The following is a 17,476-nucleotide window of genomic DNA, read 5'->3' on the forward strand; positions in this document are numbered from 1 at the left end:
GTCTCTCGCATAATGGGTCAACTGGTCCAGGTGGATGCATGTGCTTATTTCCTCCAGAGGAAATAAGTTTAATGAATATAGAGTTCATTTAGCTAAAAAGCCTTGGATCTCAGAACATGGAAGACGGAAGATGGAAGTAACAAAAAATTTGCTTTTGAAAAGAAATTTTTCATTGTTCATAAATTTTTTACTCAATATAATTAAAAATACCCCCAATCAACCAAAGAAAACCCAAACCAAACCTTCATTTCCTTCCCTTTTACTCCTTTTAACTCCAGGTGGGCACTGCATGGCTTACACAGTCTGTCCCAGGGTCTCAAGCTGAAAAGTCTAGCATCTCATGTGTAATATAACAACACAGCTGCTTCATAAACCAACTTTTAACCACTGTTTTGACATGTTTAAGGCATTAGCCTTTCAGTTTTCATCTACTTTAGTGGGCAACTTACATCTTACATCTTGTTTAATGAAAGGTTACTGTTATCTCTCTGTAAAAGCTGACCTTTTTTCTTCATCAGACTGGAGGTCATGCATGAACACAGAATGAAGTTTAAAAAAAAGCATCTTACCACTGGAATGCTTTGGAAACTGGTGGTTTTAAAGGCAGAAGGTAAAATCTACCTGCTTTAAAAATGAAGAGTGAAGAGCAGGTTGGTTTAGTAATGATATAGCTGCTGTCACAAGAACACAGAGTGAAAACAAGAGAATTGTTCTGAAAAAAAAATTCCCAGGCAACAAAAATTTGAGCTTTATTTCCTGCCACCATTTTACACCATCATCAAGTTGCTCACCTTTTGTAACATATATTTTGAGTAAAAGTGTGCTTTGTGCTGTCTTCCTCTCGCACTTCATTGCACACCGTGATTTATAAGCACAGAGGAAGAGAACTGGGGTGAGAACTTTAGCACCAGTATTGCCTTTTAAATGTCCCACAAAGAAAGGAGAGGGCTCAGAGATGACTCCGGGTGCCATGGAGCTCTGCTGCCACACAGCCACCAAGGCAATTACCACCATTACACCTAGGCATGGTGCCTTGGCCAAGACAAACCTTCATTAAAGCTTTCTCTAATGTAGTGTAACAGTCACTCCCCTTAACTTATTGTTCCGGTTTGGCCAAATTTAGAAATATATATATACTCTGAGAGAAGGCACAACCACCCCTCCCCCCACCAGGTTCGGGAAAAAAAAAAAAATTTTCCTCGAAGGAAAGTGAAGAAGATAAAACTATTTATTTAACAAGCACACGGGAAAGGAAAATAATGTTAAATGGTAAAATCTTTCGCTGTAGAGGAAAAACCTGGGAAAGTGTTCGAGTCCTCCCTTTGGTCTCCTCGGAGCTGGGGCTTGGGCCGGGGCCAGGCCCTCTGTGCCCGGTGGAAAGTCCTCCCGATGTGCTCTGATGTTACAGCAATCAGGCAGTCCAGTAGAAAAGGGAGAAAATCCGAAATTCCAGAGAAGGAAAAGTTCAGCTCTCAGCCTCTCTCCAGAGAACAAGGAACTGCCGAAAAAACTGGCCAAAAGCTGACTGGAAAAAACTGCCAGCCTGGGTGCTTCCTCGCTCCCCCCCTGCCCCAGCTGGAAAAAAAACCTGCTATCTTTATGTGACCTTGAACAAGTTTCAAACTGCTTTGAGAAAGTTTTGCTCAGTTTTTTCTTCCCCCTCTCAGGCTCTGCTCCAGAGGCATAGAAAGGCCAATAATTAATTTCTGGGCATAGGTAGCGATATGGGATACACATCATAAGGTCACCCCAAGACACTTATATATCCATTAGGTCTCTTTTACTCAACCATTTTTACCACAAACATGCAGAGATTTTAATCCTGATAATTTTTGTGAGTCAGAGATCAATTATGGATGCTGTCTTTATCGGTAATAGTACAGTTTTTCTGCATCTTTCTTAATATAAGGAAGAAGGACTTCTATGTGTCACAAGCCATACACTTACTCTGGATCATCTCTGAGCTTTCATCACAGGTTGGAAATTCTAACCACACTCCTCTAAGAACTTCTAGAAAATGTTTAGTTTACCTACTTTCCCTACTTTCTTGAACACTAAATTCAGTTGGTTATTTTTGCAAAGGTGAATCACCTCTTAAAGGTAAAAATATAGCTTTCAATTGAAGGGAAGGCCGACCCATTAACAGCAGAAAATTCTGCAGTCTTTAAAAAATAAACCTTCACCTGTGACAGCATCTTAACCACAATATGGAAAGATACCCCACATCTCCACCAATTTCTATAAACCAATGATATTTCAGGTAAGCTAAAGTGCTTATCCCCTGTGTTTAAAATTGAATGAAAATACTTATTTTTTTCTCCTCCTCTTTTATTTTTCCATATTTATATTTTATCAAATTGTATCTTTGTCAAACTATTTAATTCTACTTTTATTTCTTATTCTGTTGTGCATTCATAGAAAAGAGTCTTTCTTAAATACAGTGTGAACTTGGTTATTTAATTTCCAACCTGAACTGTTGAACTCACAGTGTTTGATGGCATTCAAAAGTAGGCAAAAACACAGAGCTCTTGCCTCTTGTTTTAAAATAGCTACTTATATGGATCACAAAGAATAAGGCAAGGTTAATTTTCTTTTGTTTTTCTGTTTAAAAAAAAAGGGGGAAAACACCCAACTGAATGCTGCCTGGGATCAGATACAAGAGTCTATTATACACAACAAGCTGATAACATTTCTAATAGTGTTCATTTTTATAGGAAGATTTCTAGAGCAGAGAGCCCATAAATTACAAGCCGTAGAGCAGCACCTCTTTGTGCAATATAGTGAATTTACTATGCATCTTGTTAAAAAGTATTTGGGGTAGATGCTTTCTTTCATTTTGTGGTTCTCAAGTAGGTGAAACCATGTTTTTTTTCTTCTCTGGAAGCAAGGCGCTGTTAGTATCACTTATCTCTGCAAAGTGATAGTGCAAACACTCTTTGTCAAGAGGCCTGAACAATTACAGATTTCAAGTAATTACTTTCAGTAAAGTCGAGTGCTAGAAAATTCAGACTTAATTATTTCACTGACAATGGCTGGAACATGAAAATCCTTTGGGCTGTGGAAATACTACGTACAAATATACCCCAGTCGACAAAGAATCCAAGCCCAGAACCAGAGGCCTGGAAACTCAGTTTGAAACTGCTCCATAATCTATCATGCTGTTGCTAAGAGGATATTAATACTAGCATTTAGAGTTGCAGTCATGTGTCTGACAATCCTGTATTTGTACCAGCAGGTCAGTTGACTAATTGTGAATTGGAACTTCTCTGTGTACTGCACTATTTAGAGGAAAAAAGGATGACAGGGGTACGGTTAACCATTAAGGCATTTGGGCCTGGGAGGGAAAGCAGAGGACAATCAAGTCCTTATTATTAGATGCCTTCCTTCGAATCACTCCCTTATGCAGTTGCAACAGAAGGAGAATTCACCTTTTAAACCGAGTAATTGTGCCTGTCGGGCAAACCTTTACAATTACTTTACCATCCAGCAAGAGCTCATTGATTGCATTAAGGATAACAGTACTCCACAGAAACAATCCTCTTTGGCAGGCTACTTCCAAAATCCTGTGTCTCTGTCAGGCAGCTGCCTGCTCTTTGAATAGCCAGAGAGATAAAGAAATAAAAATATTAAAGGCCAAAGCTCTCCTGATTTCACAACACTCTGTAAATCCGGATGAGTGATTAGGGTGGTTGTAGCCTGTTAAACACCCATGCCTCAGGTGGAATGCTCCTCTGAGCACATTTTACAGTGAATGTGAGACTGGTGCCATGCTTCAGCTACAAAAATAAAGCCCTATAGAATTCCAAGTTAAAATGCAAGCCCGAGTGACTGTATGTCTTTGGCAGTTGATAACAGACTACAATCACAGCCTTTCTCTTTGAGATTACCAGCAAGAATCTAATCCAGGTCAGTGATAATCCTCCAGCATCTATTTAGTGATGATCCCAACAGACAGACTACTCCATCACAAAAGTCACTGTTTCTGACATGGCTGCAGAGACTGAAGGAGGAGATTCCTCCTTTACTGTGGAAGCTAATTAGCTTTGCAAGCAGAACAGGAGTGCTGAACTAAAGCACAACATAGTGTTTCATCGTCAGCATCATTGTTCATTTGCTATTTAACAGAGTGGTAGAGGGGAGAATGATAACCCTTGATTTAATTACTGAGAGTTTCCCATCTTCTGTGTCTGAGACACATTTGTCAAGTATTCACCAATCTTATCACTCACCTCTCTCAGAATCCTCAAATGAAACTTTGACTTCAAAATCTTGACTTGCAACTACCACACAACCCTTTCAGTTTGGATTTTACTTCACTCTTGTGCACATCTCCTTTCATTTTTAGATTTTTTGAGTTCCCTTTCACAACACCAAGTCTCCAAACCTTTCCAATTTTTTCTACAAGTCCATTCTCTCCTCCTTCAAAAGCTTCCTGTGGGTCCTATACAAAAGCTTCCTATACAAAATGAAGGCTTGGTCCAGGAAGTAGCCTAGGCAGTCTGTGTTTACAGGAACAAATCCTGATTTTTACAGAGGGTATTAACTTGACACTTGGTGGTCTCCTGGTTCCAGCATTATTATTGTGATATAAATGCCTTTGGGCCAGCATGTTTTCCTACATGTTCTTGGTAATTTTTTTCCTTTTTTTTCCTCCTTTCCTTTTGAGGATATGTTTTGGAGAATTCTTTTTTTTTTTTTTTCTGAAATTTAGACTGAAAATCACACACAATATTCAACCAGCATATTTCATCTTGTGAGGACCACTTGGACACTTACTAGTCTACCAACTGCATAAAACTAAGGATAATACAGACAGAAAGCCAATTAAATTGGGAGTAATTTGGCTGTTCAACAGCTGGGGCATAGCGTATGTCTGTCTTCCCCATGCTAGAGTTAGGAATTAACATTTTACAGGCCTGACCTATCTAGTAAGCATATATCCTGACCTTAAAAGAAGCATTCAAAAATGAAAGTAAATGTGGCTATGCCAAAAAGTGCGCGAGCCAGGTTAGATATGAAGAGGTAATTGATTAAGCAGGTAACATATGTAAAGTTAAGCTTGAAGATATAGTGCATTTCCATCCTCTTCTGGGCTATTAAAGTAAATTAATGTCCTAGAGCTGTGTAGGGGTTTCCAGAAACAACACTATAATGGCCAACTGGCCACAGTTTGCAGCCTCTAGAAGGGGGAGATATTTATTCCTCAGGAAGTTGCCAGCTCAAGCATCACATTATGTATACTTTATATCTGTATTCATAGCACAGAAATGACAACTGAATGTTAGAATAACACCAGTGAGTATAAAATATGATGTTGGCTTGGAAGAAAATGAACCAATCAGAATCTTTGACAGGTCCAGATATCTTCAAATTTTCACAATACATTTTTCCATGCTTATAGTTTGGCAACTGCTCAAAAGTACCTGTTTTGTGCCATTTTAAAGTCTTGAATGTGCCAACCAAGCAATAAGCATTCAAAAAACCTTCGCAAAATATAAAGAGGAATAAGTGATGTAGGGAGCAGCTTCCAGACACAGAGCTGTGAAGCCAGGCTTTGCTTCACTATCTCCACTTGCCTGTGGCTGTGCTGTGGTTCCCATAGGGAAAACGCTTGTTTTCCATCGAGGTTCAGACTCAGACTCTGATGGTGCTCAAGAATTCTAAAATTTCACAGCACTCTTCAGCACGCTTTCTGGAGAGGGAGGGACTGGATTCCCCTGGCCACCCGGCACGGCTCGCTTCTGGCTGAAGGCTCAGCATCCCCCATGCCTCGGGCTGCTCAGGCCATTCGAAACCTCTTCAATTTAACACCAAGGAGGCATGATGGCTTTTCAGTTAACTCTCTTCTCTATGTTTCCTGGAAAAAGTATTGAGAGCTTTGCCGACTGTTTTTTATAGAACTGGCCACTGCAAAAGCTGACAGCCATTAAAAACCAAAGGAACAAAATGCACAGAAGCCTTTAGGTCGTCTTTGACTTCATTACCTTTTGTTCGTGCAATTCCCCTGGACCCCCCAGACGTGCAGCGGAGGGACGGGGAAGAGGGTGCGTGTGTGAATGCATGTTCATGTGTGCGCATGAGCGTGTGCATGTGTGAGTGCATGAGTGCGTGTGCGGTGTGCCCGCGTGTGTCACCGTTCTCTCGTGTTTAGGGGCCGTGACCAGGCAGGGGCCGGCTCGTACCGCGTGCCCACGCTCGGGGGTCTCTCCGGGCGCGGCGGGGGCGCGGAGCGGGCCGGGGGCGGGGCGGCCCCGGGGGCGGGGGCGGCTGAAGGGGCCGGGCGGGCGCTCCGCTGCTCCGCGGCCGGTGTCACTTGCAAGCCGCCGCCGCCGCGCAGGCAGGCGGGCAGGCAGGGGCGCAGGCAGGCGGGCAGGCAGGGACGCAGCCAGCCGGCCCCGCAGGCAGTCCCGCGGAGCCACCGCGGCCGGCGGAGACCATGATCCTCACACGTAAGCTCGGGGATGCCTCTCCCGGCCCGTTTTTGGGGGGTGGCGGCTGCGCGCCGGGGGGCGCAGCCTCCGCGCACCGCGGCCGGCGTTGCCGGAAAGTGCTCTGGGGTAGCGCGTGGGGCAGAGGGGGACGGGGTCCCGCTGGTGTTATCCCGCAGCACCCGGGAAGGCAGCGCTGGCAGGGGGTGGCTGCCCCGTCCCGCGGAGCGGTGCGTCCCCAGCCGCGGGTCTTGGCCCCGCCGGCCCGTCCGTGTGCGCGGGGGTCAGAAGCGTCGTCGGGGCAGCAGCAGCCCCAGGTGAGACGGGAGCCCTGCGGGAGCCCGGGATCTGTGTCGGGGAAGCGCCCGCGGCGGCTGTGCTCGGAAGCGCGGCCGACAGGGTTCATATGCAGGAGCTGAGGCGCGGGGGTACCGCGGGCGCGGAGCGGCGCTCGGGATGCGGCCGCTCCCTGAAGATCACCGTGGTGCATCTCTTTCTTTTATGGTGGGCTTTTTTTTTTTTTTTTCCGTTTGCATTTTTTTTCCCCCTAATTTTTGTCTCTCTCTTTTTTGGGTGTTTTCTTGCTTTTCTGGGAGCCCTTGCGAGACGGGAACCGTCGAGTTCCTTTTGAAGTTCTCCGTAATTAGCCCGATGGCCTCCAGGAGCCCGGTGGCTCCCCCCGTGCGGCGGTGGCCAGCCCTGATGTCACCCCCGGCGGCTTTGATCCCGGTGGAGGAGCAGCACCTCCTGCCAGACGGGCTCACCCCTACCCCCCCTCTTCCCTTTTCCCTTCCCGAGGAAAACAGAAAGCCGATGCCTTTTTCCAGTCGGTCAGTTTTACGTTCCGTGTCACCCTCCCTTTCTTTGCAAACCACCAGCAATGGCTTAGTTCCACCGAAACTGTGAAGTTGCTGAGCGATGTGTTGCCATTAACCTAATGAGCTCTGTTGCCAGTCAAGGCACTTACTGTTGGTACAACAGGGTTTTTTCGGCGTTTTTGCCCCGTCATATTTTCTTTGGGAAAATTTAAAGAAATAACTGCATTTAAGCAATGTATTCAACTAAGTCAGAAGGTTCTGCCTGATGTGTCATAGTACTTAGCACATCTGATTTGAAAAGACTGAGTAATGCAATTTTATCTTAGCCATCAATTATAGACGTTTTTATTTTTTTTTTTCAGGAGTAAGTGTGATCTGTTTGAATTGCCCTGCCCTGATCAAGAAATTCCTAGCAGCAATTCAGTAACAATTCTTTGAGTCAGGTTATGTTCTAAGGCTGTTTGTAGTGAACTTCAGGAAGATAATAGGCAGATTTCTTATGAGTATGAATCTGTCAACAGCTTAGTGCTAGACTGATTCAGCATCTATCTGGCAACCAGGCTCTTGCTGGCTGACAGCACATGGAGTTGGTATTAGGTGTGTCTGTTGATTCTACAGGGGTAGACTACTATCTTGTCTTCCCAGGTATTATTACTGCTGTCCTCTAGGCATCCTGCTCTGCATCTCCAGTAGAAGCAACAAACAAAAAGAAAAAGGTTGAGATGGCCAGGAAGTGGGATGGATAAATAAATGGTTTTGGGTTACTACTTCAATTTGCTGATGGGATTGTAATTAGGGCTGAGATTCTTTGATTAGAGAATACAGTATATGCAAGAGAAGATATATATATTATTTTGACAAAATTCCTTTCAGCTACAAGTTCATAGAAATCAGAGCATTTCAAGCTACCTTTAATGGCCTCTAGGACTTCCTGATCTCATCTTCTAAAATAACTTGGGTTGTTAATTGATACTTTTTTAAATCAAAATGAAGTGCTGATACATTGTTTTAAACACATAACTTCCTAAAGTCATTAAATTTCATTTCCAAGTGGTAGCTAAAAGCAAGAATGTATCTGGTGGTTTTATTTGGGTTTTATTTCTCAGTAGTGTAGATTCAATCTAGGATTTTTAATTCTCGAGTCAGGGTCTTCTCAGCCACTTCTGCAGCTGCCTTGCTGGGCCACAGACGAAGACTGATGCTACTCATGGAAACTCACAAGTGCCCAGTGTATTTTGCCTCTGGTGGGGGTAGGAAAAAGGTACTGTAGCTGTACTCATGCACTAATCTCGAATGTTTATATTAAGATTCCTAGAAAAAGGAGATGAGGTGGCTTGGTTTTACTTTTCTGGTTCTTCTGATTCATTACATTCTAGGCAGTGGTTTGTTTGAGGCATGTGAATTTATGAGTTCCACAAATATTTAGAGATGCAGTCTGCACCATAAAGTTTTTTTCCTAGGCAGAATACCACAGTATGTTATGTTTGGGCTTCTTAAGAGATTCAGACTTCTCCTCCAGTTCTCCTCTGATTGGAGTTGTGCTACTGGCTTGAGCATAAACACAATGCACCCCTTGGCTGGTTAAAAGGAGACAGAGGAAGAGAACTCATGTGCTTAACAGGATGGTCCTGTACTGTAAACAAGCACTTTTCATGCTTAACTATCCTTCCTAGCGACAGGAAGAAGGAAATGAGGCTATGCAAAAGGACCCTGACACATTTCAGACAATACCAGACCCACCCTAGCATTCATACAGTATAGCCAGAAGACTTGGGGAAATAAAAATAACTTCAGATGTTTCCCCTTCCTTCTTGTGCATGTTATAGAAATACAGCAATCAAATGATCTGCAGTTCACAGAAAATTTGCTGGTTTTATGTCCACTAAATAAAGAGATTATGCCCTGTATAATTTATGTATATTCTTTGGGTATCATATGGTTCTGCTTACAGTTTTAATCTCAGTGTTTCAAGGTGAATTAATTACAAAATTCTACATTCTCTCCAGTAATGTAATGAGAGTAGATATATAGAAATTTTGGTAATTTCAGCAATTCCAGGCGTACTTCTTGCTTGTACCTAAGCAATCAGTAATTCCGCAAGGTGCAGGGTATCAGAATTGTCGTGCATGTTTTGTGATTTCCAAAGTTTTTTGCCAAGCTGTTTTTTCAGGGGGTTTTTTTTGGGTTTGTTTTGTTTTGCTTTTTTTATTTTCTCATCTACCTTCACTCCTCCTGTTCGAAAGAAAAGACAAATTCTGTCTGCAATGATGCGCAAGTCTCATGAAAGGGGCACAGGACTGGGCTGTGATTGGAACTTTCTGGTTCTTGTCACCGGACACTTACTCTGCCAATCTTGCTGACAGTGCTACCCTATCCCACTCAGCATATCTTTGAAATCATTAGGTCTGCTAGTACAGTATAACATTGGCAAGACTGGCAGAACCAAAAGAGAGTCCAGAATGACTTAACCAGCTAGTTACTTAGCCTTAGTTACTTAATTACTTAACCACTGAGTTCCACTATCTGAAAGTTACAGGTGATACTACAGACCATTCTAAACTACTTTGGTGCCTTTAGAGGAGTATCACAATCATTTTTATTTCCCAGGATGAATATTCTTTCAAATATTGTCTAGTATTTGTTTCCCTTGGGAAGGACTATGCTCGGTGAGACAGGATAAGGAAAAAATTTTATCTGGTCTCTCTTCTAATGTAGACACAATAGGATGGCTCACTTATTTCTTGTGGGGCATTTTTTTAAAGTCCAAAAGGGTGCAGAGTTCCTTAGATTTGGGTTTAAATATATTTATTTTACATTTGTCTAAATCTTTCTATTCAAGGGCAATAGTCTGTGCTAAGAATGATTCCTGAGGAGATGCATGAAAGATTTGCTGAAGCCAGTCATGGACACAGTCTAATTTTCCCAGACCTGTTCTTGTAATTTACTGAAGTTTCAGGATTAAGAAAACTACACATGCTCCCCTCCTTGCATTTTTGCGTTTTGGGATTGGTGTCTCTGTGACCCTGTGGACCCATAGAATTGGATGCTCTGCTGACCACCCTTCACTCTGTTCTCCATGAGTTCTAAGAACAGATTTCCTGTGCACATAAGATACAAGAAACTTTCCAGCGTAAAGCTTCATGATCTAACTTAATTTAACTTCCCTTCTTCTTCTTCCATCCATACTAGATGTGACCATTAGATCTTGTACTGAGAGAAGCAATTTCAAGTATGCAGTATCACAGACAGAATATTGTAACTGTCTCTAATATCTGAAAACAGGAGGTTCATAGTAATATTTGCCTTGGAAAAATCATGTTTACATCTTTAATTCTGCATCAGGGAAGAAGGCATTTGTCTGTGATGCAATTAGCTTTATGCTGGGCTGTTCACTGCCACTGGTATTTTGTATCTGGTGTTGTACCATCCCCACAGGATGTAGCTCGGGACTGTGTCATCAATGATGTTGGCTGTAGATGGTTATGATGTAAAGGTAGTCATTCTTCCATACAGTTCTTTCTACATGCACAGGTAGTTTTGAGGTTGAGGCTTAACAAGCTCAAAGAAGTAACTGTCTAGAAAATCTACTTTCTTTTGTATGAACCATTGGGCCAGTTCAGATCGGTTCTTATACCATTGTTATTTCCTAGATCTGAACAGGTAGCCTACATTTTGTGCCTTTTTAGATGAAGTATCTGTCATGCTGTGCCTGCTCTCTTTTGCCTCCCTCTGGGGCTGGAATGGCCTTAGAGTTGAGCTTCGCACACTGTGCACAAGCGTGCACACCACGAGCTTGCAGACAGGGGGCAGTTGGGAGGATATTAATGCTGGACTTGGGAGTAGCAATGGTTAATGTTTACTCTTCAGTATGTTCTCAAAGGTCATGCTAACCAAGTAATTTCTGAGAGAAGAGAAGGTTAAAGTTATCTTCTATTTCCCACTCTTTGGAGGAGGATTTGTTTCTCACTCTGGAATCTGTCAACATGACCTCCATCAGAGGATTTGACTAACTGCTTTCTCTGCCCCAAATAATCCTCCTCCAAGACCACCCTGTGTTAAGCAGGCCAGATAAATAACCCACGTGCTCAATTATTTCTTGAAGGTTTTTTAAGTCACTTGACATCTTGTTCCTCTTCATCTGTGAACCTTCTTAAAAACAAGATGGGAGAAGACCATCTTTAACCTATAAAATGAGTTGTTATTTGACAGGAAAACTGCCTCATCAAGCTATAGTTTTCTGATTAAACAAAATTATTTTTTACCTTCAGATCACATTGGTTTTTAAATTTCTTTCCTAATTCTCCTGTATATGCTCAAAATAAAAAAAAAAAAAAAAACCCAACCCCAAAACAACAACAAAACAAAACAAAAGCCTATTTAGGAATAAATTATTAACTTGGTTTACAGTGTATACCAGGAGTTGTGATGATTCTTTTGTGTCCTAGAACAAGCTTTCACAAAATTATTAACAAGTTAGGAAGTAATGCAGCTAACTTTGAGCAGCTAGAATCATATTTAATGGTGTGAAAATAAGCAATAATTGCAATTTGTTACAGAGTGTATAGGGAAACGGCTTGACAGACACATGGGGAATATCCTTTATTTCAGTAGCCCTTTATCAGATCCCAAAATAATGTTGATTTGGTGCTTTTTGGAGCTGATCAGTTGTGCTAGGTCCTCTTGATGGAGGGAAGGACCTCTTGCCAGCCAGATCATGCTCTAGAGGTGGTGGTTGTGCCCTCTCTGACCTTTTGCCATCGGGCACTGTCCTTCCTTGTGCTCTGATGAAAACTTGTGTTTCTTCCCATGCTAAAAATAGTGAGAACTGTGAAACTGACCTCAGTTATTCCTGCAAAGGTTTTGTTGGGTTTTAGAGACCCATGGATCCACACTGGGAAAGTCCCTCTTAAGTCCTCTGAAATTTATGGAGGCTCCCATTGATTTTAGCAAGTGTTGGCTCAATCTCGAAATGTTTGAAATATTTTCAACAAATGTTGTTTCTCCTTTTATGTTTTGAGCTGAAAAAGTTTTGAAGTGATTTTGATATGCTGAAGACTGTGAATAGGAGGTTCAAGTTTAATAATTATATTTTGGTCCACAAAAGCAGTATTGTGTTTGCTGTGCTAGCAAGAGTATTGGTGAGCAATTAAAAGTACTATATTCTGTAATTTGGTATAGTTGGGAAGGAGGGAAAGTATATACAACCAACATACACCTCTGTGGGTATTTTGGAAACCAGTCACTTTTTTTTTTTTTTAACTTTTTATTTTTATTTTTATTTAGCTTTCATCAATAAGGAAATAAACAAACTTAAATCCTATCAGTGGAAGTGTAAGCCATTTGCATTTTTCAAAAGTTCTGCTGACCAAAAACAAAAAAAAAAAAGAGTATTCGAGCTTCCTGCTTTTTTTTCAGAGAAAACATCAATATATGATCTTAAACATCTGTTTCCTTACTTCTTCATCTGTTCCCACACAAATTCCAAACATACTCTGTTTCTTCTCCCAGTGACCTGTGGTTTATACATAACATCAACTGCATAGTTACTGTCTTGCTTCAAGGCTCTGTAACTTGAAAAAGTCAGTCAGTCCCATGTTTAACCCAAAGCCAGCAGGAGACAACACAAAGAGAGTATTTTTTTAGTCGTCATCATATAGTTGTGGAATATCTGAGTAACATTCATCACCATTTCTAGGGGTTTTATGACTAGAAAGCAGTATATGTATTTCGTGTCACATATGGTTTCCCTCAAGAGTTTGTGAGTTCCCCTCTCCCCACCCCTCTGAAAGTTTTTAATAAGAGATATTTTCTTAAAATTGCACATGCATCCATACTGGCTTAAATTGATTGCTGAGACAGGCAGTGGTAAATGGAGATCACAGCATGTATCGTTTGACTGTAGAAGGTAAATTGAAGCACAGTGAAATACAGGAGCACATCAAAAAAGGCAGCTGCTATTGCAAAATGTAACTCACACTTTGAAGGTGAAAGGAGAAAAGTGACTCTCTTGGGTTGTTAGCTTTCACTTCAAAACCTGCAAGCTCATAATCAGTTTGAAAGCTATGCTTTATATTCTCTTGGTCTCACTGGTTCTTCTAGAAATGCATCCTTCGTGGACTGAATATGTCAGACTATTCTAGAACAGTTGTATAAGATTAGATTTTTCTCTTAGAATTAAAAGAAATTCCAAATGTGTTAGAAATTTGCAAGAGCTTTTAATGGGATTTTCAGAATGCTCTAGTTTTTAGTGGTTGAACATTTATTGACAAGCTTCCCAAGTTTGTGTTTGAGGGCATTATCCTTATAAAATCCTGTTCTTCACTAATTGTATTTTTGCTGTCTTTAGGCCTTTGCTATGTGCTACTTTCTTGAAAGGTGTGGTGCACTAAGTCAATGATACTGCCTAAAGAATATTTAACAATATAAGTCTGAGAAAAAACAGACTTATAAGAAGGAATTTAATTATTTTCAAGCAACAGTCACATATCTTCAAAGTGAAAACCGTCTGAGGCCATGGACACAGAACAGGCTTACTCTTATGAAGTCAGTCATACTGTCCCAGCTTTAAAGGGCTGCAGGCATATGACATTACACAGAACTGATTTATCATTTTCAGTGCCTGGCCTGCTCATTTGTAGACAGCTGCCATAGTGCAGTTATTTCCCCGGTTTGTCTCAGGTTTCACATCTGCCTTCATGTATCTGTAGACTGAGTGGTTGGGTAGTGTGATCCGGTCTAATGTTGGGACCACAATTCACATGTCAGGGATGCAATTCAAGCACTAGGAAAAATGATTGCTTGTACTTGTGCAGTGGAATTCTATCCAAATAAGAGTATTTCTCACATATACCACAGCTGGTCTTAAAAAATATGATCCCGAATGATCTCAAGTTTCTTAATAGCTCAGGACAGTGTTTTTGAGTTGAACAATAATTTTGCGAAGCACCAGAAGTTTCAGAAGGACATGACATGTAGGGAGAGATAATTTCTGATATAGACAGAAAAAGAGCATGCAAGCCATTTGCAGCCATTAAACCGGACCATCAGTCCTGGATGGGGAAGAATCCTTTGTGCTCTGTGTGCTCCATGTGCTCCTCTGTGCCTTAGAAAACATGCAGATAGTTTATGGAGTTTTAGGCATTAAAGTAAGGAGAGAGTGTGTTCATCTCCAGCTTCCATGAAAATCTGAAATCATGTTCTCTGCACTGTATGGGAGAGCTTCTCCTGCAAGCTAATTCAGGAAGATGATTTTGTATTCAATTTCTACAAGTTTTTTTTTTCTCTTCCGAAAGAAAAGTCGAATAGTGAATTTCAAATAGAATCACTTAGCTAAAAATTAGGACCAAGGTGTAATTAAGAAGCTCAAAAAACCCAGTTTTTATGTATTACATTGAAGCAAACCTTAAGCAGTGAAGCCCATTTTTTTCTGAAATTTGATTTTGATTGTGCTGATTTTGCCAGTCTCACTACAGATTTTTACAAGCTTCTCTCTTTAACAGAGCCAAAAGGTGAGATGAGTCGAACTGATGTGTGGAGGTGCTAATACGATTGTAAAGGCATCTGAGTTGAGGCAAGAGAAAACCATCTGCTTGGAAAAACTGTTCGTAATATGTTTAGCACTTAGGTGAAAATTGAGTCAATGCATGACTGTACAAAGATACATCTGCTTTGTACCTTGTCCTGAAGACCCTGAAAGAGCTAGTGCTTAAATTGCATGTTATTCCATGGAAGCAAAAAAGAAGAATGAAAGTAAGCAATGTTGCTGGCTTAACTGGACTGCAAAGGTGATTTTTTTTTTTTTCCTGAAAGAACAACATTACTGTGTGTTTTTATTGTCTATGGGAAAGAAGGTATCATTAAACAAAAGACTATAGACATCTTACAGTTCTCCCTTCTGCAACTGCAGTATCAAGCAAGGTGTGAATTGAGATATTTTTGCGCTGAAGGTCTAAACTTGGGAATTTACAAGGCCAGGAACCAAGATTAGCCAAAGTTTAACAAAAAGGAAGTTAGACTTTCCCATTTTAATTTACTACTCTGGGGAAGAATTGAGTCCTCCTAATCCCCCTGGAAGTGGGTAAATAAGGACTAATGGTTCCCAACCATGCACAAAAGGAACTCCTACCCTTGATTTGAGCATGGAGGCCTGCTTTGTAAAACAGACTAACAAATAAAGCTGTTTCCAATAAAAATTTCCTGTTTCCTCTTTAACACATTTGCCTGCTGTTTGCTTACACGACACCAAGAATAAAGACTTCATTGTATTTCTTTTTGGATTTTTTGGGGATTTGGGTGGGGATTTTTTAATTTGTTTTGTTTTAATTTCTAAGAGGTTTGGGATTTTTTTTGTATCGGGACACTTAGAAATAATAGCACAATTTCTTTCTTGCCAGCGGTTTTTCGTACAAGAACCTCCTGCTGCTGGGGGAGGGCACAGGATGCACGTCTGAAAAGCTGCACATACATTTCTTGCTTGGAATGTATACTGAATGGTAGTTTATTGTAAAGGTTTTAACTGGCAAGGATGTTTGATTCAGAAAGGAAGTGGCACTGCAGGGATGGAGTGGGAAGGAGGGAGTGAGACCAGTCCTTTGCCTGCAGCAACTTATCAGTTCAGCTGCCAGATCTTCATCAGAAATTGCTTTGCAAATTGTGGCTGAAGTAGGGCTTTCCTAAAATAGGTTGGAAAGCAGTGTAGAGTTCCTCTACAAGTTTCCTCTTCTCCCTGTGGCTATCAGCTGGCCCCAACCAAGCAAATGCTGTGCTTGATAGTGTGTTCATAGCTCAGATAATTATCTATACTCTCATGGGATACTGAACAAAGGCTAATGAATGCTCTGTCCCTTCTAAATCTTTTTAGAAGAAGTTGGAAAACCTGATTTTGGAAGACCTGTTCTTTTTTTGTATCTTATTATCTTGATTGCCATTGATCAGGATGACAAGGACTTACACATAAATATTCTTATGTCCACTTGGATATGAAACTGGCAGCCAGCAAACCAAGAGTCCCAGGGCTAATGCTGCTGAGCTGGAAGCTGGAATTTGGAAATTGTGGGAAAGAGCTTCTTCCTCTAGGGTAGTTTAAATGACTTGGCCAGAACCTCAGGTTTAACCAATGTATTTTATTCTCACAGATTCCAGTTAAGCTATGGTAATGAACTTTTTACCTAGACAAGCTCTCAGCTGTTTAAATTTGTGTCTCTTATGTGAGGAAGCTTGTTCAGTGTATTCGGCTTTCTGTGCAGCTTTATTCAGTGCACCTTGGGCTGGATTCTCCCTCTGACCATATTTTGATCTGCCTGAATTTCACATACATAGAGTTTTGTTCATATTCTGGCTCATCAGTAGCCAACAAGGTTGAGATAGGGAAATGGGGTTAAAATACTACCTTCCCATTTGTCTGGTCATACCACATAGGAGTACAGTCTAGTAGGAATCCTGAGTTTGGCCAACTGGAGTTGGACAGAGGAGCTACTTTTTTAGGTCCCACCTCCACTCTGTCACCTGTACCCATCATGTCCCTCTCTTACACATGCTTTGTGTGGATGGAGATGACATGGAGAGAGCCCTGGTCTCAGGGGATTCACTGGCCCCTTGTTCAAGATAGTACTCAAAACCCTTCACCCTTCCAAGGACTTGCAACAGGACTTGCAGCCCTTTGCTCTTCCAGGACTTGCAACAGGACTTGCAACTTGCTCTATGAAAATGGGGCAAATATGGCTTTTAAAGGCTCTGCACTGTCTCGTACCCAACCCTAGGCATTTACATAGCCTAATCCATGGACAGGAGCACTTGTGTTTTATTGTTCCCTGGAATTCTTGTGGCCAGACAGGAAAACCTCAGGTGTTTCATTGCCTAGGTAGACTTCTTGGGGGATTCTCAAAGGTATTTTGAAAGCAAATATGCTCTGAAAATCCCAAAGGCACATAACACCTGGGTACCCATAAAATGTAACTTCCACATAACTGGCATATATATTTGGGGAAAAGATACACAAGGCCTCTATAGAGAATGGTAAAAAAAGTCTGATAAATGCATATTCATAATTTTCTAGCTCTAGAAATAATTTACGGGTCATATACCTGGGGCACTCAGTAAAGGACCTGTGAACAAATATTTAAACACATTGAACAGTGCCTGTAGTAGTCAGGAATCTCACACTTTTTTCGATTGCACTTCAAGCATCTCCCTGCATTTTTTTCTAAGTGCTTGTTATCTAGGATAATTTTT

At 41.3% G+C, this 17,476-nt stretch overlaps 1 protein-coding gene across 7 annotated transcripts in view; it reads left to right on the forward strand.

The window, feature by feature from the left end:
* The window catches only part of DLC1 (DLC1 Rho GTPase activating protein), a 220,992-nt gene that overhangs the window by 176,072 nt on the left and 27,444 nt on the right, over window positions 1-17,476 (forward strand). The window contains exon 1 of one of the 7 annotated variants that reach the window (XM_039550569.1): window positions 6,334-6,449. The exons of 5 other annotated variants lie outside the window; for them this stretch is intronic. In XM_039550569.1, the coding sequence (XP_039406503.1) occupies window positions 6,437-6,449 (13 nt within the window). In that variant the 5' untranslated portion in view covers window positions 6,334-6,436. Of the gene's footprint in view, window positions 1-6,333; window positions 6,450-7,194; window positions 7,259-17,476 lie in introns of those variants that run through there. One more of the 7 variants, XM_010401627.3, reaches the window with a different exon arrangement.

This window comes from Corvus cornix, chromosome 4 (genome assembly GCF_000738735.6).
Source record: "Corvus cornix cornix isolate S_Up_H32 chromosome 4, ASM73873v5, whole genome shotgun sequence".
NCBI classification, from domain to species: Eukaryota; Metazoa; Chordata; class Aves; order Passeriformes; family Corvidae; genus Corvus; species Corvus cornix.